The sequence below is a fragment of the Protomyctophum parallelum genome (assembly GCF_964188405.1).
Source record: "Protomyctophum parallelum genome assembly, chromosome: 19".
NCBI classification, from domain to species: domain Eukaryota; kingdom Metazoa; phylum Chordata; class Actinopteri; order Myctophiformes; family Myctophidae; genus Protomyctophum; species Protomyctophum parallelum.
The window spans coordinates 29,745,682-29,773,564 of NC_139717.1; the positions used below are offsets into that span (position 1 = coordinate 29,745,682).

Genomic DNA, 27,883 nt, shown 5'->3' on the forward strand with positions numbered 1-27,883 from the left:
TCCACGGTGATGGGGCAACATGATGAGTGTGAACTGTGGATTGAATGAAGTGTCATCAATGCCCATCCTTCATTTGACTCTCAGGAAAGGCCTAGTAGCCAAAAATAGCAGCACTCAGAGACAAGATGACTGTTAAGGAATACAAAAGACTCCTCAGTAGACTGTCTTCTCCCTCTGTCTGTCTCTTCTCCCTCTCTGTGGTTATATCTGGAATAGTGACGTTTCATCTTGCCGCACTATTGTTATGGACATGATTAATGACAACAAACATTTCCTCAACTCGTTTTACTCTGCAGTGATTATGCGCACAAGGTTTCAGGATTGAGTAACGCTCTGGTTAATATTTATCTTTGTGGGTCTCTGAAGTACCGTAGTTAAGTCAGGTAATTACTATAAGGACACTAATCTGACATGTTTACTGTGTATACTGTATATTTTAAATATTAATTTTGTCCTGCATGATGCAAGCTTTGGGGATGTATTGTATACTTCTAGACAGACCTTTATTTGATCCTGCGTGGACATTCAGGTGATATCAGGTTAATGGTGTTACCTTTGTGTGTGATGTTATACCCTGCTGTATCCACAGTACTTTCTCTTCCCCTGTAACTGTATCTTAACTGCTGTGCTGCTTTTGGTGACTGAATTTCCCCATGGCATTAATAAAGCTCTTGTCTTAACTTATCTTGGTAATCTCGCAGGCTTGTACTTTAGCTAACGGGACAGGTCAGGCAGTCACCATGATGTGGCTTATGGACAGAGCAGGGAAAGTGTTAGCCTGACATGGCTGGCCAGACTAATATCACTGCGTAGATCAGGGATGTTGTTTTTTGTTTGTTGTTTTCCTGTAGCAGATTCGTCTGGTTTCCAGGCTATAGGCAGGTGTTATTTGCCATATATAACTAAAGCCTAATGTACTGTGTACAATGTGGAATGAATATGAATATGCCACATTCAATTAACTTAATTTTGGATATTGAGATGGTGATATGACATACCATTTAGTGCTTACAAAAGCAGACCATGGCTGGAAGTGAGTAGCCTAGCCCAATGTAAGGTAATGTAAATCCTATTTGCACAGCTTCCCCTTCAAGTTTGTTTTGAGTTCACATTGGATCATTTTATAATGTTAATGGATTAGTTTTATAGTCAGAGTAGATTGCACGGCATTGTGATGGTGTCGTTCCTGTCATATCGCAGCCCTTTGTCATGTGTATAATGTGCTAGTTCTTATCACATGGCATTGTGTGCCATAAACAATAATGAAAAATGGTTAAACTGATTTTTATACAGGTTGTGTTTAGGGTTTATGCCCCGCAGCAGCATTATGAGGCAAAAGGTTAGAGGGGATTGTTGGTGTTTGGAAGGGGTGCTTGGGGTTGAAATCCCAAGGACGTACAGTGCAAATCAGGTCACGTTGAGTGAAAACATGCTCACCCTTCCCTCTATCGTGCATGCAATGAAGGACCTCTTTGTCTTTGGTGACAGTGACTATATAAGCCTAAGGGGCCGTGCCTGTCAGGTGTCTGCTCAGACAAACAACAGATTTGGAGCTTGGACAGTATTATTTACCCTCAACACTTGAAACACAGTGAGGTCTGGATGGAGCAGATCGTAAATATAACTCAAACTTGAAAGCCATTCAGGGAGCACAAACCGTGCAACCAACTGTAGGATAAAGTGACTTGTACGTAGTAAGTAAAATAGTAAAAATACTTTAAACTTGATACTTGAAAAGAGTGTATTCGAGTGTAACGGTGCATAAACAAATGTATAGTGAATTCAAGTACATCCCCTCTCTATTGCTCTCATTCCTCTATCCCTGCCTCCCTCTGTCTCTCACACACAGACGGTATCTTGGATAGCCAGAAAACTTGCTGTGTATTAGCCTAAAGAGATTGTCGGTCCCTGTGGACGATCAAATTGTTTTTGTCCTCCCATGCTCTATCTTTGTGTCCCCAGGCCTTTTATGGTGGCACTGCAGTGCCTTAGGGGCAGCTTCTACAACACACACACACACACACACACACACACACACACACACACACACACACACACACACACACACACACACACACACACACACACACACAACTATTTAATTACAGATTAGGGTAATTCAATTGCCATGATGACGGGAGCTAGGTAGATGCTGTAATGTGGACAGGGCATGGCTAACCATGTACAGTAATTGTGTTCCATCAATAACAGATTCATTAAAGACACTAAGTGTGGATGTCTATATATATTGTGGTTACACACACAAGCCCAATATCTTGTTTGTAGAAATGTTCATGAATGAGAGTTAAATTTTGAATGCTTGTCAGATTGTGCAGGAGTAGATCCAGTTTAGCTTTATGGGATTTAGTTTGTGATGTTTATGGATCAAGCTGTGATATTTCATATCTCCATCTTACATAGTTACTATGTATCCTCACTGAGGATACGTCCCAGGTTCATCCATGCAATGTATTTTTTAGTTCTATTTATAGTGACTCATAGAAATAGACAACCAGGTATCGTCTGGTGGTGACCACCGGAGAGACGGGTGACAGCCGGAATGTAGACGGCACCCGGGTGAGCAGTATGGGTTAGCGCCCCAGCCTGTGTCCTCTGTGAGCAGGAAGCCCAACAAACCCTCGGTGAGGCATTTAGGAGGGCCATTCAAGCAGCAAGCGGAGCCCGCAGCAACACCTTCTCGCTCGGGTGGAGTCTGCGGAACCATTGCCCACCACTCCTGAATGAAGTGTCTGGTGCTGGGACTCTGGTGCAACGCACAGGTCCTGGGCCTCGTGAGAGCAGGAGTGGACCTGGTAAGATGTAGGAGGGGCCCGGACAGGAGTCAAACCACAGAGCCTTCCATGTGCCAGAAGCGTACCTACCAGCCCTGGCAGAGTAATTCTGGAGTTGTTCCAACGGATTGTGTGGCCCTGGTTTTGCCCTAGTGGGACTGATTGAGGGTAGATACTGGGACGTAAGTCGGGACTTGATCACCCCGGCTGGGTCGCCTGAGTGAGGGGTATGATGTTGGTAGACCTGAAACCCTGTTGACCTCAGGATACGTCCCAGGTGCATCCATGTGATGTATTTTTTAGTTATACTTATTTAATTGCACAGTTGTGTCCATGTTTAGTTTGTGTATAGGCTATGGAAGATGGAGTTGGTGAACTACGTTCTTTTACATTGAAAGATACATTGCAGCAGGCCACATGGGTGTTATCCTATGAAATAACAAGACAAGTGTCTAAAAGCTCTGCTAGCAGCAGCCCTGTGCTGCTCCTGACATCTGACCAGAAATTGTAGCCAAAGAGTCATGCCAGCAGAAATGGTCGTCTAATCTTCCTATTAGATAATGTTGATGTATTGTGTGCAATGCCAATTTATATTTTGGCCTTCAAGGGTTCATCCTTCAGGGAACATGAATCAGCAGTCGGCATGTTTCTTGGAAATCTTCCAATTACATTTTATTATTAGAGTTTCAAGCCTGAAGGTTTTGCATATTGTTTCATGCAAATGTCTCTTCTTCCCCTTCTGCTGTGGTTTTGTACATTTCCGTGAGATGTTAAATGGCGAAGACATGTACAAATGTACAATGACGCAAACAATACCCAACATAAATTAAAAATGTGTACAATTATTTTGAAATTTCCCAATGGGTCAAGGTCCGGTGGTTTGGGAGATTAGCTGCAGACATACACATAGGAATGTAACCTGTGTCACATAACTGTATTTATAACTCCCTTTAGAACCACCTCTGCACTTCCCTAAATAATAGACAGGAACTTTAATCTTTGAAAATAAACAAAGATGCAGCTTGCATAGGTATTCCAGTGAATGTTGAGAACCATTACTCCATTAGTTGTTGGTTGTTTTGTTATCACATTCGATGATGTGCCTGTTTGCATCAGGTTAAGGTGGCTGCAATGTTTACCCAACATAGACACTCCTCTATGCACACTTCCGTAGGCAGATAGGCAAACAAACCCTGCCAAGAAACACAAAAATATTGTCACACTCATAATAGCTACGAGTGTGATCTGATACAGTGAACTGGAGCTCATGAAATATCTGCATCGCCTTCCATGAAATGCTTACTGCGTGCGAGCATCTATGCATTTGGTCTTTACAAGGATGGACAGTATACAGACTGGTCTGGTCCTCGAGAACATTATTTTTATATATATAATATATATATATATATATATATATATATATATATATATATATATAGTTTTTTATTGGGGACAGCCAAGCAGTACATCTGACAGGAAAACCTTTGCAAATACCCATTTTTCTTTACTTTTTAAAATCATCACAAACATCAACAAACAACGTACACCCCCCCCCCCCCCCCAACGAAACAAGGACAAACAGGACAAAATTAAATAAAAATAAATAATATTAAAAGTCTAGAACATTTTAATGGTAGGTACTGTATATAGTGGTGACGTTTAGGCTTAGGGAATGAATGCAGTAATGTAAATGTACACAAAGTTGTTTTGTGTACCTTGAGTAAAAGCATTCATTCTCTAATACCCTTTTCTACAATCTCCCCAATAAGTGTTAATGGACTTTTCTCTTTTAGAGGTCATGTGAGAAAGAGTATAGTCCAATTTACACTAAGCGCCTAAATGCTTCCTCTGGCACACAGCATGTGACAAAGCCATTAAAGTCAACAGACTGAGTACTCATAACTTGATCATGCCAGCAAATACAAGATTGGACTGACTTCAAAATGAGAGCGGCACAGCATCGGGTGCACAAGATTATATTTAAAGATGCCAAACCTTTTGTTTTTGGCTAGTAGGGCTCTCCCCTCACAATCGATTAAATCGTTTGGTTTGATCTTGACAAAGACTTTTAGATTAGACAATAACTTTCAATAGCCAGAAGCCATTGTGAAAACAACATTAGAATGTTGAATTGGCTAGTCTCTCTCTGCATAATTGTATGTGGCAAACAGAATTTTGACAGATTTGATTAAATCAACTAATCGGTTGGTCGACAAATTTCGGACTACCGTAGTTGTAATAGTCGAAAACACAAATGATGAAAATAAAAAAAAACGCATCAGTGACTGAAAAAGTCATTGGCTGACTGAACGACCCAGAGAACTGCTGTTGCTGTACAGGCTAATCCTGTGATATTTGCCATTTCATGTGTCAAAGCTACTTATGACAATGACATTGACCTGTGTTGTGTGTACATGTCATGTACACACACTCACTGACACGCACACACACACCTGGATCTTGGTTTATACCAGGCAGGCACTCCACTAGTTGTGTTGTGTTGTTGGGAATGTGCAGACTGCAGAGCAAAGTCTGACTGCCTATATACACTGTAAATACCAAGATCCCTGGGCCTCCTCCCTTTATTGGTTTGTGATCATACTTCTACCCATACCTGCATCATGGTGGTGTTGAGAATGCCTTGTTGCTAGTGTGTGTGTGTGTGTGTGTGTGTGTGTGTGTGTGTGTGTGTGTGTGTGTGTGTGTGTGTGTGTGTGTGTGTGTGTGTGTGTGTGTGTGTGTGTGTGTGTGTGTGTGTGTGTGTGTGTGTGTGTGTGTGTGTGTGTGTGTGTGTGTGTGTGTGTTAATGCGTGCGTGCGTGCGTTAGTGCGCGCGCGTCCTCGGACTGTATCCGGTCTAGTGGTGGAGTTTGACTAGGACATTGTCGCTCTGTGACTGACACAGACTTGGATATGTAATATGTGCCATCAGCTAAACGTAATCTTCTTTAGCCAACGACCAGGACAACATACTTGTGTGGGTGAGAGTGAGAGTATGTCTGCACATACAGTAGCCATGCTCAAAACAGAAAGAAAAAAAGCCATAAATGCTTTAGACAGAAACCTGTGAGGGAGACAGTGAAGTGTTGAATTTCTGGGGGAAAGTACTGGTTGGATTTGGCCGTGCTCAGTGTCCACATTGGAGATGGAGCCTTAAGGACATAACCAGAGAGAGTTTTTCTTTTCCTGACCATGTTGGAACAGTAGCTCCCTCTTCTGACAGTATGTCTCCAATATGACCAGGCAGACATTAGTGTAGGTGAATAGACTATCGCAGCAAGAATGATCCATTATTATCTACGTGAGTCAGTGTAGTGTTGTTGTAGGGCATGCTTTAGGAAGAAAATGTTAGTCTCAAATCTACGGACATGAAGGATATGTTTCTCATTCAGTGGATGGGGATCTAAATCGTGGGTTTGTGTGTAGTGGTCTGAGTCTAGTGGGGTTCATATTGTGTTCAGGGTTGCATTTAGCCCATGATGTCAAACCAGTTCAAAATCAGAACACCTATATCCATTAGATAGATGGCCTCAAATTGATTCATTGCATATACTTATTTTAGAGATGACATGCTGCTGTAATCAATTTTACACTTGCCTGGCCATGAAGTATATTAATATAAGTATGTCCGACTCCTATTCAATATGAATAAAAGGCTGCGTTAATCTTTGTCAAGCAGACACATTTTAGTCCTAGCTATATTGCTTTAGCTTTCTGTCAGGAATGGGCTGTAACAATTTCCATATTGAGGGCCACCTACATTACATTATTGCAAGTTCCAGCGTGTGGAAGACATAATCGTGTTGTTTACTGCTAAATATAAGAACCATTCATATGAAGTGTACCAGTACAGATCTTGGGTAATAACGTAACCAACATTATACAGAGTAGCAACAACATCAAATCCTCCCAGCACCGATAATTTAGAAGAAATACTTGAAATGACTTAAAAATAAAACAGATCTGTTTCTGATCTTTGTTCTTTTGTTCTGCAGAGGTGAACCATGGCCGAGCCGAACCCGAACCCCAATCGTCCCCAGAGGAAGATGTCCACAGCCGGGGAGAGCCTGTACAAGGTGCTAGGACTAGAGAAAGGGGCCACGGCCGAGGACATCAAGAAAGCATACAGGTAATGCTGCATGAAGACACACTTGATAACCACAGATCAAGTTCATGGTCTGGTGTACTTTTTTTTGTCAGTTATGTCTCAAACTGCTGCTCATAAACTAGAAAAAGTGCCCTTCCGGGCACAGGTCTCCACCAGGTTATCCACAGATCCGTGCAGTTAGAGGTAAAAACACTTTTCGGCCAGTTATAGCGCCACCTTGAGGCTGAGTTGAAATTGTTCATGTGGCATTTCGTCCTCGGCCTAGTGGGAATGTGGGTGCACAATTTCACGGAAATCACGCGATGTGTTCATGATTTGCAGCATTTTGTTTGAAACTGAGCACTCCTGTGAACTTTGGAAGCCAATCTTAACCAATCAGGATGGAGTCTGATAAATCTGAAAGACCCGTTTCGTTGAATGGCTCTAGAGAGACTGTGTACCAATTTGCGTGATGTTTGGACAAAATCTGTAGGTGTACTGTGCAAAAACTTGTTTTGCACAAAGCGGCCTCCTGGTGGCGCTATAACAGGCCGTTCTGGAAAGTTTGGGGCAGAGGTTCATGGTTGGCATCCAGGGAGTGTGTGTGCAAAATATGGCATCGACCGGGTTAACGGTGGCCGAGATTAGCTGTTCACGGACACACACACGGACGGACACACAAACGGACACACAAACGGACGGACGGAGTGCAAAACATACTCTCCCCACATGCCTTCGGCCTGGTGGAGACAATAACTTAAACCCCAAAGAAGTCCATTATTCTCAGGTTTGGTCCACAACACAGAAAGCCAGCCAGGGCATAATATGGTTATTGGTTATTATCGGGTTACATTAATTATTGACTGTACTTTAGAAAGTTTAGATGGTAGCTTTGCCTAGCACTGACCACTAGGTCTGTGCAGGTTGCATGGTTCATTATTAAGTATTTGCCAACCCACTGCGTGATTATGTTGAGTGTTTTTCAAATTAGAATGCACATCAGCCCTCACTTGCCAGTCAGTTAGCTATGCCCCCACTAGAGATCCTGGGAAAACAAACAGATGGCTAGGCTTAATTAATACATAGGTGCAAGTCTGTTTTTTATAATGCTATTCTCAGTGTGGGGCTGAGTCAACGTGACTCACTTCAGCACATTTTACATCAATATATTAGCCTTAACACTAGCAAGTTAATAAATGAAGGAGCCATTCTGCCTGTGTGTGCCTTTAACCCGTTAGATGGGCGGTTTCACCATGGGGGGTGTGTGTCACAAGGTTGATGGTTTGGAAGGTATAGGCACAACAGGCTAGAGATCACACGGTTTTTACCGTATCATTTTATTTTGCATAAAGAAAACTGCTGTAATACCTAATGTGTTGAATAAATGGGAACCTCACCCTACAGCAGTCAATGCCTGGACATTATAATTTGAACGCGTCAAAAACGGTTTCTATATACATGCATGTGCCCAGCCGAGTGGCAAAGTTTGTTTGAGCTTGCCACTACAATAAATGAATGACGAATGTGATGTGACACTATGGTTTCATGAGTTGACGGTGAACTAACTGATTTGTTACAATCATGAATATGATTTCTCAATTTTACTGTCCCCCCATCCCTTGTTTATCCTTTTATGTTTTTAACCTAGCACTGATCTTGTACTTGTTTTGATTTGTTTTTGTTTTCTTGAATAAAGTCTGTTCCTAGTGTTTTACGTGCAGCACTTTGGGTATTTAGAAAAGTGCTATATAAATTTGAGCTATTGTTATTATTGTAACATATATATTCCATGAATGTCAAGGAGCAAGATTTAAGTGTACATTTTGTAAATTGTTCAGGCAACCATAGTTGGTCCCCCATTCAACCCTCCCATCCCTCTCTCTCCCTTTCCTCTGTCCTTCTCTCTATCCTTCATTTCTACCCTCTCTCACCCTTCCCTTTCCCCACCGTCTTTCTCCCGTGTCTCAGGAAGCTAGCGTTGAAGTTTCACCCAGATAAGAACCCGGACAACCCAGAAGCGGCTGATAAGTTCAAGGAGATCAACAACGCTAATTCCATCCTCAATGATGAGACCAAGCGGAAGATCTACGACGAGTATGGTTCCATGGGCCTGTACGTGTCAGAACAGTTCGGCGAGGAGAGCGTCAAATACTACTTCCTCATGTCCAAGTGGTGGTTCAAGGTAAGACGGGATGAAGCCGGCATGTAGCTGTCTTGTGTGTTGGTCTGTCTATGTTTGGAAACCAACATTGTTCATAGAAATTACTATTAGGGCTGTGCTTGATGTATAACGGTCTACAGTGACATACATAGTATTGCTGTCGGGCTGGAATCTTTACATCTTTACAAAACCGTTATTTTCAGGAAATGGAAAAAAGAACCTGGGCCCTAATTAAGCCACCCCTTATCCCTAAACTTATTTGCCATTTCTTTTACTATTTTTAAAAACATAAAATAGTTCAACAAGCCGATCTACATCGACATGTTGTGAGCTTGTAGATTGGCTATTTGAACTATTTTTAAAGTTTTTTTTTTTAAATAGTACCAAATATAGTTTAGTCACAAGCTGTACTTTTAATTGGTTAAATAATATACTGTATAAAACCCATAGACAGACTTAACGACAAACATCCCTTTTCTGGAGGGAAGTCTTTTAGTGAAAATAGCAGATCTAAAGTTTTCGTAGCCTGTTCGAATTTGTTGGCATATCAGCTTTAAACAAAGATATTTAGTATAGAGCGAAAACAGGAGGAGGCCGAGTATAGAGCCCCTGAGTATCCGGTCAACTAATTATCAAGTCAATCGGTATTGGGGGTACTAAAATATAAGGGCACATTAATAAGACAAAGACAACAACTCAGATCTCAAAGTATGAGAGATTTAAAGTATTTGAATACTGCAGCAAACGTACATCTTACAAGGGAACAGGGTCTGACTCCCAGAACAACATTTGGTCACAATATATACCCAATGCATCAAAACACACCAGAAAACAAGAATTAACAATGACCTTTGACCGCTACTATAAGTGTCATCTATAATGAGGGGGTTTGAGAGGAAACAGACCATTCCAAATCTTATCCCCACAGCTGTTCTGCAACTTGTGCTGGTCAAGACAAGCACAGAAATACCTGACTTTAAAGGACGACTTTGGGGTTTTTTCTTTTTTCAACCATGGTTCATGTTTTAGGTTGTTATTAGAGAAAGTAAAAGGTGAGTGATTTTTGACAGGGGGGTGGGGGCATTCGAACAAGTGACTAAATATATATATTTTTACTAGAAATTAAGGAGATTTCTTTATTGTTATTATTGTTAAGCTAATGCTCCATCAGAGCTATCAAGCCTGGAAGCAGTTGACAGATTATTTGAATCAATGTCAATGTTTCTCTAGTAGTACAGTCGGTTAGTACACACACTCCTTGTGAATGACGACAACTGGAGTTCGTTCCTGTCTGCTCTCGATATCTTCCCCATCGGTCTCCCCTTTTCTTGTCTCTCTAAATATCCCTGTCTAATAAATTACAAAAACAAATCTTAAAACCAATATTTTAATACTGATTATAAATTTTGTTGTGTGAAAATGTGATCTTCTAACCTTTTTATATACAGCATGTAGTTTTGGTTTTCTTTTAGAATGTCTCCCTTCTATCCGAATCACAAATCCAAGTCAAGGTTCCCCCCTTAGTTTGTATGGCAATACTTTAAAGATTGACAGTGTCAACATAAACAGAGCACATCAGAAGTCATGTATTTGAATTGATTTTGAACTTGACCTTTTTATTCTGAATAGTAGCCTTAAGCTGTGCCTGAAAAGGTTTAGATAATGTTGAGACAACAGTAGCGTTTTTTTGTATGTAGACTTAGCTGATGTTCTATCCTCTCACTCTTAACTCTAACTCAAGCTTTAACTGCATTCAAGCCCTTCTATGTGACTCACAGACAATTAGAAGTCCCTCGTGTCTTAATAGCTGCTTGGTATGGATGGAGAACAGCAAGGAAAAAATAAGATGCACTGAGATCAGACTTCAGAAGCTAGTAGTATGAGGTTCATATGAGGACACACAGTACAAGATTATAGACTTTAGTGTGGCAATACAAAATGACACTGAGTGAGCAGTAGAAGTAGAAGGTGTTTACTGTTGTTTGGCAAGGGAGCAAAAATAGACTATCTTAAAATATTTTGAGTGAGGTGACTGAATCGGAGCAATAAAGCATTTGTGTGCTCTTCAATTGCATCCAGGCATGAATCAATTCATGAATTGATCGATTGGAAAATGAATCGGTTCAGTGATGCATCATACAGTATATAGCCTACATGTGCTGTTTAAATGTGTAACTTCCAAAATGTAAATGCTTGTCTTTGCTCCATATTCTAAAATGTAAAATTGTCTTCGATTACATTACAAGATATCTTTTTGGGTTTAGACAAATTGTATTTACCATCATTTTGTACTTCCAACTTATTGTACTTTTTAAACATTAGTTGCAGACCTTCTTACATCAAAATGGTTTGATGGGTGTTTATCCCTTTATTCCACTGAGTTCTTCACAGTCTAATCTGATTTGTGCACTGATTCATCATAAAATAGTAGAGATAAAGTGTAGTGTTGTACAGTACGTCTACATGACACAGTCTCTGAAATGGGAGAGAATCAGAAATTAGAAACAACTTTGTCACATTTTGATTACAGGTGTAAAAGAGTGGGTTCAATTATGTTTATGTCCACATTGCAGTTTCAGGAAGAGTTAGAAAAGGGAAGTGAGAATAGAGAAGAAAGGAACACAATTCAGAACCGGTCTAATATCCATAAACCACAGATATAGTACAAATGTGTTACTACAGTGTTACACAAAAATAGCCAATTTCTAATTTTGAAGAAGAATTAAGTGAAATTGGTTAAGTTTCTGTGGGTTTTACAAATATTTATAAAGTATTAAGAGTTTGTGGATCCATTGGTACTGTTTCCTTTTCTCTTCATTTTTTCTAAAAAATTAGGGAGTTTTGGACCTACAAGGTGTCCACCCGACAGCGACAATATGCTGAATGGCACAGGCTTTTATCCAGGCATCAGGGAGGAAATTACACAAAGAAAGCGACCTAGGCACATGAATACATTTGCACGGCAATGTTGGAAATGGCAGAGGATTAACGGCTCTGACAAGTTTGACATTGGAGACCGAGAGGTCACCTTGAAAACCAGACTTTCTCCATGTTGGAGAGTCACTGATCATGCTTAATAATAACTATTGAAAGTGAACCCTCTAGACTTCGTAAATATTTGGACCTGAGTTAGCTCTGTACTAGCTGGTCTACGCATTGTGTTGTGAGATTGTAGATCTGCTATTTTAGGCTTATGTACTTCACCTAAGAATACGGATGCTGCGGTTCAAGTGGTTAAATCCCCTTTGGATTTTCTGACGTTCCTTTTAATCTGGGGCAGTACAGACAAAAGGCACTAGAACCCAGTCATTCTGCCTCCCTTTGATCTCTATCTGGACCCAGACTGTATTTCTCTTGGTTTTGGTCTTGACTTTGGAATGGGCTGAACTGGGCAGAGTGGATCTGTCATGGTGTCCTACAGCTTCTACCCATGAAGAATTGTGGGAGGCAGCTGGCTGTGACTGTGTAGGTTTTGCAGCATGGAGAGAGTGAGAGGGAGTGTGTGTGTGTGTGTGTGTGTGTGTGTGTGTGTGTGTGTGTGTGTGTGTGTGTGTGTGTGTGTGTGTGTGTGTGTGTGTGTGTGTGTGTGTGTGTGTGTGTGTGTGTGTGTGTGTGTGTGTGTGTGTGTGTGTGTGTGTGTGTGTGTGTGTGTGTGTGTGTGTGTGTGTGTGTGTGTGTGTGTGTGCTGAGTGCACGCACGAGTAGCGACTTTCCCCACGGCCCTGCGCGTCAGAGAGATATCTGGGGACACAGAGAGAGAGAGAGAGCTGAGTGGACACAAACAATTTGATTGTCCACAGGGACCAACTGCATCTTTGTATAGTACACTACACAAGTTGTGTGTGTGTGTGCGTGTGCGCGTGCGTGACAACGATAGAGGCATCTATGTGCATGCATACGTGCGTGTGTGGCCCTACAGTACATGCATGCACGTCTGCATACATGCTGCTGCATATTGGGCAGTTTCATGATGTTGATGTTGATAAATTGCAACTATTATGTTTTCTAATGCCTTGTGAAGAGAACTAACTAACTCTCGAGTTCAGTATGTATAAGAACACCCATTTCTTTATTGTTATGTGTATTCAAGTGCTACGGCTGCACAATCTCTGCGTGTGTGCCTGTCTGTCCGCGTGTCCCAGTCCCATGCATACCTTGAGAACCATCCAACCGATTGACTTTAAACTTGGCATGTGTATTGCCGAGGACCCAATTTACCCATTTATGCCCATATAATGAGCTCCTTGATCCATATGCATATTGCTTCACCTCCCAATGTATGAATGAATGAACCATTGTAAGCGCTTTGAGTAGGCACGTAGTGCATAGAAAATCCCCTCCGAATTACTTACGCATGATCTAAGGCGTGACTTGAAATTGTAATTGGCTGGCAATATTAGTGGGAGGGGCATATGTAAGCCACTGCGGCAACCACACTCTGCAATTTTTTTAAATTGCGAATTTTCTAGTTATATGATATCATAGCACTGACGACATAGACTGACCTCCAAGTACTAATGTTTCCTTCGAGGCCTGTGTAGAACTAACATTTTCAATGTAGACATTTAGCAGACGGCATGAACCATAGTCAACCAACAACAGGATTGATGGGGAAATAAACACTAACCCCTCAATAGTCAAGTCTATATTTTATTTTATATAGTGCCAAATCTCAACAAAGATTATCGAAGGGCATTTTTCATATAGAGCAGGTCTAGCTGGTACTCATGACTTAAAATAATACAAAAATAGTCTCTTGGGTTGTCATTTATTTACTGTTGCATTATTTCCCCTGCTCTGCATGGATAACAGCACTCTGTGTTCTTCTTCGTCCTTCACAATCAACTATAGCAGCAAACTCTCTCTCTCTCTCTCTCTCTCTCTCTCTCTCTCTCCTGAGTTAAAATGTATTTGACATTACATACATGATGTCTACATGTGCAATCATTGTGCAGAAGACACCTATTTCAACAATGTTAATGCCAATATGCCAAGACAACACGGATACAATCTTTTATTTTAAAAGGCATTAAATCATGAAATCTTCAGAGCCCACAGTTGGATTGAGAGATAATTGAACGTAGATCTGCCTGGTTTGTCATCAGATCCTCCTTTGTGTTAATGTTCGATGCACCTACATAAATGCCTATTATTGCCTACATAACGTTTTTAAATGCATTGGTGTGGTTGTGTCCTTGCAGAGCCTGTTGCTGTGCTGCACGTTGTTCTCGTGCTGCTGCTGTTGCTGCTGCTGCTGTTTCTGCTGTGGGAAGTGTAAGCCCCCCGAGGATGACGAGAACTACCAGTATGTCGACCCAGAAGACCTGGAGGCCCAGATCAAAGCCGAGCAGGATGGAGGTGAGTGTGTGTGTGTGTGTGTGTGTGTGCGTGCGTGCGTACGTGCGTGCGTGCGTGTGCGTTGCACAGTGAATATCCAACAAAAAACCTCAAAGTTCTACAGGTATATTATGATTACTAGTGATAACGGCGGTCTCTCAGCCTTTACAGCACTTTAATAAAACAGTAAATACATTTTCACGTTAGGATAGCAATTGTATTCAATCAGGAGGGAGACAACTAATTTTCTTTTTTAGTTTTTCTTTGTTTTTCTTCGCTTCTTTATCCTGCATCCTGTATGAGTTATCTTTCCCAATTGGATGAAATTGGTACCCTGATCAGAAATGTTCTTCTGTTTTAAGCTGGGGAGATGAGTAAACTCATGTTCCTGCTCTATACGAGTATAGCAATTATTGCTATTATAGGAATATAGTTATTTAACACTAATTTGAACAAATGCCGCTCACTTTAATGTACTTCTGAACCTAGTGTATATGTACATGGAAAGTTAACACCTATTTTTGCAGCTGCAAATGAGTACTTTTAAGCGTATTTTTCTACCCATAGATCTTATGGCTCTGACATAAAGTAGAGTGTGTGAGATGTGACTGATTGATCTTGACTGTAGAACTTCAACTTGCCGCCAGCGAAAAGCAGGAAAAACATCAGTTTTAGCCTATGTGTTTATTTTTTAACATACAAGCTCTCTGAATCGTACACAAGCGACACCACGTGTCTAGACGTCACTCAAGTTGCACCGAAGTAATGGATTTTATTGTAAATGAATAAACGTCCATGGGAGAGCAAGCAACGCAGTGAGTGTGATCATGGTGCAGGAGTGGCCATCTAAGTTCTCCCTTCAGTGAGTGTGATCATGGTGCAGGAGTGGCCATCTAAGTTCTCCCTTCAGTGAGTGTGATCATGGTGCAGGAGTGGCCATCTAAGTTCTCCCTTCAGTGAGTGTGATCATGGTGCAGGAGTGGCCATCTAAGTTCTCCCTTCAGTGAGTGTGATCATGGTGCAGGAGTGGCCATCTAAGTTCTCCCTTCCATTTTCTCTCCTTCAACCTCTCCTGGCCTCTCGCCTCTTTATCCGGGACCCCACAGATGTCCCTCTTTCAGCCCGAGTGAACACCGTCATTTCCTCCCAGAGAGAAGGGAGAAGAGTTTGTGTTGGTGTACAGCATAATACTGGATATATGACTAAATCACAAGCTCCCAACGTGTCGCGTTGTGAACTTGTTGGTCGGCTATTTTCGGCATGCGGTGCCGTCATGCGCAGAAGTACGAATTGGGCTATAGAGCGAGAGGGGAGGTGAACTTAGGCAAGTCTGCCACGAGCAGCAGGCCACAGATGGGAACCGGAGCAATCCAAAATTGTGCCCGTGTTTGTCACACATGAGTAGATATGCCTACTGTGAACATGAGCAAATGAGTGTGTGTATAGTATACCAATATGGCCCATTCATTCACCAGGGTAGCTTGAGAGTTGAGACCCAGTAGTGGATATGCCTCAGCTAGGCAGTTTACATTTCCTTTACATCTATAACATGATGCACTGTTTCTCTTGTGAAACAGAAGAGAATCTGTTGGCTAGGATAAAAAAGGGAACAATTATATTATCATGCAGAGGAAAGTTTTATTTGTGAAACGACATACAACATTGCTTGGATACACCTGGGACGTATCCTCAGTGATGTATCCCAAGGTCATCAGGGTTTCGGGTCTCGCGAACATCATACCCCTCACTCGGGTGACCCAGCTGGGGTGATCAAGTCCAGATTTACGTCCCAGTAGCTACCCTCAATCAGTCCCACTAGGGAAAGACCAGGGCCACACAATCCGTTGGAACCACTCCGGAACTACTCTGCCGGGACTGGGAGGCACGTGTGGAGGGACTAGGCTCTGTAGGCTGACTCCTGTCCGGGCCCCTCCTACGTCTCACCAGGTCCACTCCTGCTCTCACCAGGAGTACCGCCAGGACCTGTGTGTTGCACCAGACTCCCAGCACCAGACACTTCAATTCATTCTTGAGCCGCAATGGTTCTGCAGGCTCCACCTGGGCAACGGTGGTACTGCAGGCTCCGCTTGCGGCTCGAATGACTAGACTATGACTATGTCGACACGATGACAAAGAAAGTTGCATACTCGCATGGATTCAAGTTCTCAGTCGCCATGACTGATTTCAGTCATTTGGATTCCATAGAAGTCAGCATGTCTTCTATAGAGGTGTGTCCTGCACTAACAATAGGCTGTCTAGTGTCTACAAGCTTAGCTTGTAGATATTTTCTGTAGTTATTTCAGTCTTCCAGAAAACCCTAATGATCTCAGATATTTCACAAGTTCCGCAGTTAACACTTCAATCTGCAATTTCTTCAACCGGTTACCCGTATAGCTACCAAAACATTATCATTTTATTTTACATATTGGGTTAAGTCTGTAGGACACGGCGCTAGTGTGTGGTGCCTCCTTTCACGCCGTTTCACAAATTACATATTAGGACTTGGCCTAGCAACATTTTTCATTTGTGAGGTTTTTCCATTGCTTTAATCCATGTACTCGCAAATAAGCTATAACCAATTTGGTAGCTGTCTGATTTATTTCATGGATCTCACACTAGCAAGTGCAGTAGCTAGCTAGTTGCTGTTGTTTGAGGTTGAGGAAATAAAACATCTCATGGAATCCGGGATCCGGGTTGCTGTTCTGTTATGTACCAGTGGTTCTCTGGCTTTTTGATTTGAAGGACCCCTGTTACTCTTGAGTGTACAAAATGAACTGGTCCATTTGGTTCCGTTTGCATACTCTGAGTTACAGACCTGTAAGGGTCCTTTTGTAACCTCTAAGTCCAGAACAAATACTGTATGACCAAAGTGCAAGAGAGGAAACAAACCACATATGGGGGCTACGTGGAACCCACCCTTATAATGTTGTGAGTGTTTGAGCTTCCTCTGAGCCGGAAATTCGAATATTTCGCCATTGCATTCCTCCTCTACCTCACCAATGTGTCAACAGGAGGTTGAGTGGTTTCCACCTTCTAATTCAACAGGGACTACTGTAATCATAATCCAGCCGACATCTACTCCGGGTTCGGAAGGGCCCGACAGCCATCCCGTGGCACAGAGCCAGCCGATACCCCTGCCTCTGCCCATGCCGGCCCCTGAGCCGCAACCACAGGTGCAGGCCCAGTCGCCGACCTCAACAAACCCCGCTGAGACAGAGAAACCCGGGGAGACGCTGCCGGAGTCGAAATGACTCGTAAGATAGCCACATACCTTCATCTGTGTGTCACCTCTCCTTCGGCACTCTGGATCCGCTTTGTCTTGAGAGGCCGTCATCCCTGCATCACTTTGCATATTCGTTTTGTCGTCCGCCTGCATGGTTGGCTGGATTTGTGCGTCATGCGTGTTTGTCACATGCGTGCCATGTGCCTGCTTGTTCTATACTGAGTGCTTGTGTCAGCATTATCACAGTTCCTTGTATGCCAATGTTGCATGACGTTAATGTATTTTGCCTGTAAATAATGCTTTGTCCTGAATTGAGCATGTCTGAATGAATTGCTGTAGCTTTGGCCTCTGTGGCAGGCTGTTGGCATATCATAGTAATTACTAATCTTGTACCAACTTCATATCAAGTGATTTGGTTTCAGGGGATTATTACTTTGGGTTAAGAACATTTGCAACTTAATTGGTATTAACAGATCCTCTGATGCACACACAGAACAGAAGCCATTAATCTCTTGTAAATCTCAGTAACACCACAATATAGCCGGGAATGGTGATAAAGTACATGATGAGAATATCCTGAAAGAATAATGCTTTGTATAATCCTGGGTTGTCCGAGGCTTTAGCATGGACTCTTTTATTACTACACTTAAAAATCCCCTGTGTTAAGCACTTTCAACCTGGCATCCCTATTTTGTCATTATAGGCAAACATTTTCAAACAAATTTTCTAAAAGCTCAGCTTGTAGATCGTCAATAAGTCTCAAGTCGTTAATTTAACTCAGAGAATTGCCAGGTAATCATTAATGAATTCTTCCACCAGTGCCAAGGTCTTTTCAGTCAGGTCATGTATATTCTCCCTTTTCTTTCACCCGAAAACATGCATTTTGCAACCGTGATGAGCAACGCTTTAGTTATCTCCCGTCAATAAGTCTTTAAAACCTGATTCTGGGAAAAGAATCAGAGATATAAGCATTAGAAAAATGTTAAACAAATGTAGATGGACGTGGGCCGGCCCGCCATATTGTTTCTGGTTCATTTCCTGTTTTATCGCCTAGCAACCGAGTGTCATTCAGACGTTAGCGACGAGTGCGATAAATGAACACTGAGGATTTTATTGTGTATTGAGACCAGTTGGTTGTTGATCAAGACGATCTGATGTAGACTGTCTAGGCCCAGAGGCCCTTTCTCTGATGTTCACACTGTCAACTCAGTAGAGGCAACAGCCTGTGTTTCCAGCGTGTAGAGCAGTGTCTGTATAATCCTGAAACTTGTTGAGTTCAAGTTTAATATTGTCTTGTTCTTGGTGGACAATGTGAGTCTGGCATAATAGGCATAATTGACAGTCCATCAATTAACATACTATATGGTATATTGAAATTATTTATTGTGAATAACCCCCCGTTTTCAAGGGGGTCCACAAGGGTGTACAAAATGCATACATGCCAACTGAATTGGTTACCTTTGTTGGAACTTTAAAATAAATCTGTGCACAATGTGTATGGATCCATATACTGTTTTACATACTGTGGGTAGTTAAAATGAATACATTTGAAAAAGAACTGTAACCAATGCTGCTGTCGTCTTACTGTGGGGCAAGTTGAGATTTTCATACAAGGTCCATATTTAAGCAGGCTTACAGTGTAAGGGCCAAATAGAATCGATTTAGCCTGTGGTCGATCTTAATTCTCAAAATCACTCCTACAGGCACATTAACCCATTCTGACCTGAGATCAGATTCATACGAGGTTTCCACTGGACACACTGGTCTGATTAACCCATTCTGACCTGAGATCAGATTCTAAAAATGTCAGTCGTTCTTCGATTTTTCAAAAATAGCAGACCTAATGACTTTGGGGCGGGCCTGTCTAGAGTTTGAATGGACAAGTATCAGTCCAAAGGGAGACATCGAAGAGGACAGATGGATGGGGAAGGATCAACATAATGGAATTATGGTCAGCTCCATATATGGTCAGCTCCATATATGGCGATCTAAGGGTTTGAGTATTGGGTATTGGCCAGCAACTCTACATCTAAATGTAGAGTTGCTGGCCAATATTGATGACATCAGGGATCTACATGATGATATAGTACTCATCATATATCATGTAGATCCCTGATGTCATCAATATTGGCCAGCAACTCTACATCTAACCTCAAACCCTTAGATCGCCATATACAGTATGGAGCATTCCCATAAATGGGCTTAATATTGATGACATCAGGGATCTCCATCCCGGATGATGTTACGACGTGATGTCACGAGGCATGACATATGGAGGCGTGGGGTGACTAACGGACGAAACGGACTGACGGGACATGCATTTTTCATAGTAAATGTGACCTGCAGTCGTGATTAATTAACACTCCAGATTTTACTGTGTAGGGGTGTGTTTATGTGCGTGTGTGTTTAGTGGCTGTTGCATACTGCTGGGAACTCTGGGGGAGCAGTCTTCCACTGCTGTCCTGTCAACACTAACCATCTGTTGGCTCTTCAGTTTGTCCTCTGGACTTGTCTGTCCCAGGTCTGCTACAGCTCAATTGTCGTGAACTGTAATTCACATTGTGCTACCGACTGAAGCCTGTTTGCGTTTGTCTCTGTTGGCAGTCGCAGTGTGTTCCTTCTCACCAACACAGGGAAGTGTCTGTCACTCCAACCTTTAATTGCCTTGGCTTACTCAGCATGAGGGGATCGTTCAAGTTTTAGCCTACTTGGGGAGAAGGTGATCTTGGGATGTGCTTGAAGGATTTTGTCAGGCTCTGGTGTCCGGGTGACTTTAATCTCGAGTGGGTTCCTTATGTCAGGGACTTTTTTCAGCGCCTTTGTTGAATGAAAGTACGCACAGTAATTTGGGATAAGAGAAAATGCTTTTTCTTCTAAAACAATTCTTAAAAATTGTCCCCATAAAAGTGAATCCATTGTCAGAAGCCAATATTGAATAAGGTAAAGCCTTTTCGCCTTTTGATGTCAGAATTATAATGTTTACTTTTTTTTTTTTTTTTTTTTTTTTTAAGATATTTTTTTGCGGCTTACGCCTTTTATTGATTTTTTTTAAGGGACAGATAGTAGGCTAGTAGGCAGATAGTAGGCAGATAGTAGGCTGACAGGAAACGGGAGAGAGATGGGGGGATGACATGCGGTAAAGGCCGTGTCGGGTTCGGGAGTCGAACCCGCGGCACACCGCGACTGGATCACCAGTCCGGTGCCCAGACCGTTACGCTACGGCCTGGGCCATAACGTTTACTTTTAGTATAGTAGACATACAAGCTGTTACAAGCGTCTTCCTTTTTTAACTTTTTTAACTTTTTAGTATGGACATAGCCAGGGTTCAGAGAGGTAGCATGTGCAACTCATGTGTTCTAATCTAATTAATAATAATTTATGTCGATAAATATCCCCTTATTTTTGGTTTCCTACATTTTGTTTATAATAGGGAAAAAATAAATTTAAGAAGTATCTACAAGATCGGCTATTTTCACTAGTTTGGGTTCCTGGGAGACATCAAATTTCTCTTTTGGGTCTTGAGCTAAACAATTTTGGAACCACTGTTCCAAGGCTAAGCCATGTGCTCTGTTGCTGTTTTTCCCACTGCATCCTGATGGATGGTGACATTCATGGTGTGTGGCGTCTCCCCTCTCAGGGAAGACTAAGTCTAAGAAGTGACAGAGTGGCGTGGTGCAGGTAGGTCCTAGGTAGAAGAGATGGTTATAGTCAGCTTGCTTCCACAGCAGAACATGGAACGCTTATATGCTATGCACACAGCCTAGAGTGCAGACAGGCCACTGCACAACTTGTCTCTTCTCTGCTTACACCGATTTTGCATCTTGACAGTATATTCCTTTTTATTGTTGGAATTCAGCTAAGCTTATTTTTTTCATGTATTTATTTTTTTATCAAAAGATGGTATAAGGTGTGGCACAGTTGGTAGTGCTGTCGCCTCACAGCTAGAAGGTCCTGGGTTTGATTCCTGCTCGGGACGCTGTGGGTGCTGGCGGCGTGTTTCCTCGTCCGCGTCATCAGTACCCATACCCGAGGTGGGGTTGGCGAAAGGGCCTTTCTGTGTGGAGTTTGCATCTTCTCCCGTGTCCCCTAGGGTAGCCTCACAAAAAACATGCAGTAATCCTGGTCTCTAAACTGCCTCCAGCCGGGGCGCCTGATGGAGGGGAAAGGAACTGGTTGGAATAACATGTTCCTTCCACGTGCTACGTCCAACCAGGGAAACTCCCCCCTGTCAGGTGTAAAGGAGCGACTTGGACACTCAGGCATGAAGGAAGCATGAGTTCAAGTCCGTTGCTCTCCCTATGTCCCCCCCATATATGGGGAATAGGTTGGCGGATAGTGTGTAGAGCCCAGGATCACATTGGATAATTGACACAGGGGTGAAAAATGGGTTACAAAATCATGGGATAAAATTTATATATAAAAAGAAAAAGATGGTATAAGACATAATCAGACAATCAATAAAGCAAATGTTCATGTTCTTGAACCAAAAACATTGTGTCCTGAGCTGAATTACCGTAACTGTAAACATCTAAAATGATCTTGCTGTCAAGTGCACAGAAGTCTTCCTCCCTTATTTTCAGTGTCCTGTAGGCCTAGTAGCTACCCCAAAACCACATGCCTCATTCAGTTTGCTAGACTGTGTGTGTGTGTGTGTGTGTGTGTGTGTGTGTGTGTGTGTGTGTGTGTGTGTGTGTGTGTGTGTGTGTGTGTGTGTGTGCGCAAGACCACGCTGAGGTGTGTCTGGTTGTTAGTCACCCTTGATGGTTTTGATGTTTGCTGTTCATTTAAGAATATAGTCAACTACCACAGAAGAATAATTTTGTTTTCCTTCAGAAATAAGACAATAAGACACTCACTTAGTTGTGAATGCTCCGTTGTACACCACCACGGACAAAAAAGAGCAGATTTAGGTCCAGAGCGTGTAGACACATCTATGTAACTTACAGGACACTGGGAACATGACCCTTATTCAGCACAACTTGCACCTTGAACACACAGTAGCATGCAGTGAGAATAACATGCACAAAATAATCCTTGTGTTCCAAAGGCGGTTTCCATGACCTGTGTCTAGTAGAAACCTCTACAATACTGACACAATAACGTGATGTTGATTCCCACATGTTTGCCAGATGTTCGGATGTGGTTATAAGCATGGTGGGAAGATATGTTTATTGCCATTCAAGAATAGATGAAATGGTGCACCTACCCGAGGTGGCGTTGGCAAAAGGGCCTTTCTGTGTGGAGTTTTCATGTTCTCCCCATGTCCTATAGGGTACCCTCACAAAAACATGCAGTAATCCTGGTCTCTAAAACTACCTCCCCCTGGCCAGCCGTGGCACCTGATGGAGGGGAAAGGAACTGGTCAGAATAACGTGTTCTTTCCACGCGCTACGTCCGACCGGGGGAAATCCCCCCCTGTCATGTGAAAAGAAGCAGCTTGGACTCCTCATGCATAGTAGGAGGCATGAGGTCAGTCCGCTGCCCCCCCAGGTTGGCAGAGGAAGTGTAGCGCCCAGGATTACATTAGATAATTGGCACTGGGTGAAAGAACTGGGTTGCAAAATCGTGGGATAAAGATTATAAAAAAAGAAAAACAAATAATAGATGAAATGCATAATTGAATGAATCTTCGTTCCACTGGCTTACTATAGTGCATGAAATGCATAATTGAATGAAATTGCGTTCCACTGGCTTACTATAATCTAAAAATTCTCCTAGTTAATGCTAAAATACTACCGGTACTCCTAGTTTATGTGAATACTAAAATCACAGTCGGTTAATGAGACACAAATAAGGCACAACAAGTAGTCCTCAGCAGCATAGAATCTTCGTGACACATTCGTTTGAATTGTTCTGTCTTCTCTTTCTTCCTTCTACTCGATGTCTATCTCTCTCTATCTCTTCTCCCCAATCAGGTGCACGGCGGCCAGTTGTGATCCAGCCGCATTCCACCGCCGATAGCGCCCCAAAGACTAACCAGCCCGCAGCCAACCAGCCCATCCCCATGCCCCAGCCCTGACCCACATGACCTTTGAAGACTGGGAAACCCAATGGATCCTGAGATCCCTTCATATTCATTTAGCCAACTAGCCACTCAATGGAAGGCTAGGCTAAGCTTCATTCAACATATGAAGGTCCCTCAACTTTTTTCATCACCAGCCAAATCAAGCCAGGCCGACCGCTGGCTAGGTCTGATTCTGCCATGAAGTTTTCTTCCTCCCTCCAAACTTGCCAGCAATCCCAGCACATGGTCCTTCTGACCTGGATAGCCACCATTTGTGGCTAGGTTGGTCATCTGCACATGCCAGCACCACTTGGCAACTTGTCATTCATTATGTGCTGACCTTTATGGCTGTGATTAAGACTGACCAGAGTGTGACCTGGTGATCTGAGTTGTGAGGATGCCAATGGCCTGGCAGATGATGACCCCAATTCTTCAACTATCCATCCACCATCTTGACGTGCGCTGGAATATATCTGTGTTCGTCAGTCATTCTTTTCCTTCTTCTCTCTAGTCTCTCAATTCATGTCATTGTCATCCCATCCGTTTCGTTCTCTGCTATATATCACATCCTGCCCTTCATGCCTCACCTCGCCTCCATTCTACCCCATGTCCCTCCTCCTGCGACTGTATAGCAATGACCAAACCAGCGGTGGTACTGTGGGATTGGCCAGTAGTCGCTATGGCTCGGGGAATGACGGTGTGTATTTATTGGTACCTGTCTGAGCCAAAAGCCTGGAGACGAGAACTTACAGCATGGAGCAGAGAAGGCCTCCTCACCCCAATGTGCATGCGTTACCTCCCAAAATGCATGCATGACCCTACTGTACAGCACTGGAACACACACACACACACACACACACACACACACACACACACACACACACACACACACACACACACGCGCACATGCTCACACACATCTAGAGGCACTCGCTACCTCTGAACAAGATGTGCACACATCTACAGTACTACAACACCATTATACACACACACACACACACACACACACACACACACAAAACAGTCCCTTGTACCCTGGTGCCATCATCTGGTACTAAATTGGATATGCCCCCAGATTAACACCTTGACTTTAACAGACAATAAAAAAAGTAAAAAAACTGTACTAGTAGAGGAACCTGTGGATGGACAAAAGAGAAGTAATTTCAACATTTAACTCATTGTTTTTAACAGGTAACAAAGAACATCTGCCAGGTTATCCTTTTTATATTGCCCTGTTTTGTTTTGTTTTGCCGTCACAATTCTATTTAGACCAAAGCCAAAAATGCCAGAAGCCCCATGTAGCCAGCCAAGTTCACATTCAATGACATGAGCTCCAATGGAAATGCCATTTTGCTCTGTGTGATGTAAGCCACTAGATGATCGATGTATTATTATTTTGTCTATACAATATGTTCTTGGGTCTATGCACTGTGCAAAACTTAAGACACGGGTCTGTACATTTTTTGTTTTTATGCAAACACTAACCTTTTTCTGGGGCAAGTCTGGATGAGAAAACACCTAGTGATGTGATGTACCGGTAGTCGTCGTCAGCTCTTAGAGAAGCGTGGTGACACATTGCCACCATTTATCTTTCAAAGGTGAGATGAGTGTGGAGTTATATCAAAGATATCCACACACAAGTGTTACTCCATGAACACGTTTTTACTGTTTCACCAATATCACTTCAAGCCCCCTTCGATCTAGGCAATATCGCTCTGCATTCTGGATGGAATTTCACATTGTTTAATGTCACTGCAAGGTGGCTTTTGCCCTGAGAATCTAGTGTACGATAATGAACCCGTTTTGGAGTCTGATCCTCAGTCACCATGGTGTGTATCGCACTACCGAGAAATGTATATGCTATAATATCAGTGATGGACGGTACTATCCAATAGTACATTTGTACGGTCAGTGTTTTCCTAAGTACGGGTATGGATAGAGTTGTATGGGCTTCACGAGATAAATTACTATTTATCATTTGATTTGGAATCTCACCTGATGATGGGAGAGGTGCTTGCTAAGATACACCGTATTCATAATATTTTGTTATCAGTACATGGAAGCCATTCTTGCCAGGTACAGTACATTGTGTCTTTTTTTTTGCCTCCATACTGCAAGATTGCTTTGAAGTATTCAGTATAGCTGGTTGATCGTTCCAATGTGCTAAATCTGAAAACCCACTAGAAACATTTTTTCTTGCGATGCTACTGTGGTTCCTTTTACAGTATATCATAAATCTTCCACATTTGTGGCTTTAATTGTCAGTCACTATGCTGTTCTTTGTAGAGTGGAACCGTTTACATGTCCACCGTGCTTTCTTGTTGGTTCTTAGTGAATTGCAATGGTTTTATATGTGGTTATTCTTTTGATTTGGCGCTATTTGGCTGACAGTATGGGTGAAATTCTACTGCAGTTTCAACCTGTAAGAAATGGTAACAATGAATAATGGCCATGTTTCTATCAAACGAGCTGTTAAATAGATACAACAACAGACGAAGTCAAATGCTTTAGAATAGAAGTCCAATGGTCTGAACCTTGAATCGGTGTTCTCTTCTCTGGTCCTGTCCTGAGGACCCAGACTGTAGCCCACTGCTCATTTTCTCAATTCTACCATCTAGTTCATTAGTTGTCCCTGGTCTAAATTAGTCCTTATATAGACAAATAGTTTGAAACCCTAGGATATTGCTTACATCACTTGCCATAAACGGTGTCATTGATTAAGCCCTCTTGGCTTTGTCTTTTATTCTAAATGCATATGGCACACTCGTTGCTGGATAAGCTTTCATGAACTCATACTGTACAGTAATGTTTGGTACATATGGAAAGGGGCATAAATCTATACAGTAGGTGGTGCAGAGGGTGCAGCCCCTATTATTGTGACCCCTTTTCATCACACTACAAATTAAAAGGTAAATATGTAAGACCTAAAAAGCCAGTAGTATCAAAAAGAGTGAAGGAGCATACACAATTCATGCACCCAGGCCACTTGTGGCAGACTGAAAATTGGCCACTGATTTATATTACTAAAGTTAAAATGTTTACATAGAAACAGACCTTTACTCGACTCATATTGAACTTAATATTTTCCCTTGTTAAATTAAAGCCATTAAAGAAAAAAAGAAATCTGCACCTGTAATAATTCCTCTAGGTGTTTATTTATTTTTTCTCAAATCAGAATAATCTGATTCATTTCAGTGTAAATGTGACATGGCCATAGAAGGAATTTGTTCTAGTCAAATTCTTCTCCTGTGTAAATAATTGTCAGTTTTATTGGAGTGTGCAACATCCACTTTGAGAGACCTCATTGTAAATTGAAAGGTGTAACAAATCATAATCTGTTTTTCATAGTGTACATACATTTTTAGCATCTTTATTTTTAAATTTATGTAGGTGTTGACTTAAATCCATTGACGGAAGGCCCACAGGCGGAATTTCGATTCTTCTCTTACAAAGGGCTTCCCCCCTTTTACTGTGAAATCCATCAAATGACACATGGAAGGTGCACACCTTGCTGTGTTTGGGCGATTACATACCTAAGAGAGTGAAGAGTAGAATGTTAGAATTCAGGGTAGCCGTAGAAAATGGCATGAGCTCAGTTAAGACTGTCGGGTGGTCCAGACCTTGTCCACGTGTTCCCATGGGACCCTTTGATATGGGGGGAGGAGAGGCCACTGTCCATTGTGTAACTGAAATGATTCCTGATTGCAGGTCAAAAGAAGTTTATTCTCTTTTGTGTGTGTGTCATTCATTGTTGAACATGGATCCTTGTGGACTATCTGTAAATGTGTATTTATATGATGATGAAATCCAATCGAATAAAAGGGGGATTTTATAACTTATTGTTTATTGTTTTGTACTGTAAGTGGGTGTGTGGCTGTGTGCGTGCCTGAGAATAGTGAGAAACTAGAAAAAGTGCCCTTCTGGGCACAGGTCTCCACCAGGAGGATAGGAATGTTTAGGAGTAATATAAACATGTTTTTTGTTTGTTTGTTCCAATCTTTGCCAATCAGGATGGAATATGGGAAATGGTGCAGATCCGTGTTGATCGCACGCATGCACAATCCACCTGTTGGTGGCGCTATAACAGGCCAATGTGAAATGGGTGGGCTATATTCCTCAGCCTAGTAGGAAAGTGCGTGAAAGATTTCACGTCAAATTGCACGCTGCGTTCATGATTTGAGGCTTTTTGTTCAAAACAGGCCAATCCTGCAAAATTTGAAAGCCAATGTTAGCCAATTAGGATGGAATATGAAATATCAGACACATCCGTCTTGAGCACA

The 27,883-nt window shown here is 42.2% G+C and overlaps 1 protein-coding gene across 3 annotated transcripts in view; it reads left to right on the forward strand.

Annotated features, from left to right (window-relative positions):
* The window catches only part of dnajc5ga (DnaJ (Hsp40) homolog, subfamily C, member 5 gamma a), a 29,710-nt gene extending 2,278 nt beyond the window's left edge, over positions 1-27,432 (forward strand). Inside the window, exons 2-7 of one of the 3 annotated variants that reach the window (XM_083790332.1) lie at positions 6,787-6,920; positions 8,847-9,060; positions 14,241-14,397; positions 17,422-17,630; positions 21,237-21,277; positions 23,515-27,432. In XM_083790332.1, coding sequence (XP_083646458.1) covers positions 6,796-6,920; positions 8,847-9,060; positions 14,241-14,397; positions 17,422-17,627 — 702 coding nt within the window. In that variant the 5' untranslated portion in view covers positions 6,787-6,795 and the 3' untranslated portion in view covers positions 17,628-17,630; positions 21,237-21,277; positions 23,515-27,432. The remainder of the gene's footprint in view (positions 1-6,786; positions 6,921-8,846; positions 9,061-14,240; positions 14,398-17,421; positions 17,631-21,236; positions 21,278-23,514) is intronic. The other 2 variants (XM_083790331.1, XM_083790333.1) reach the window with 2 other exon arrangements.
* The last annotated feature ends 451 nt before the right edge of the window (positions 27,433-27,883 follow it).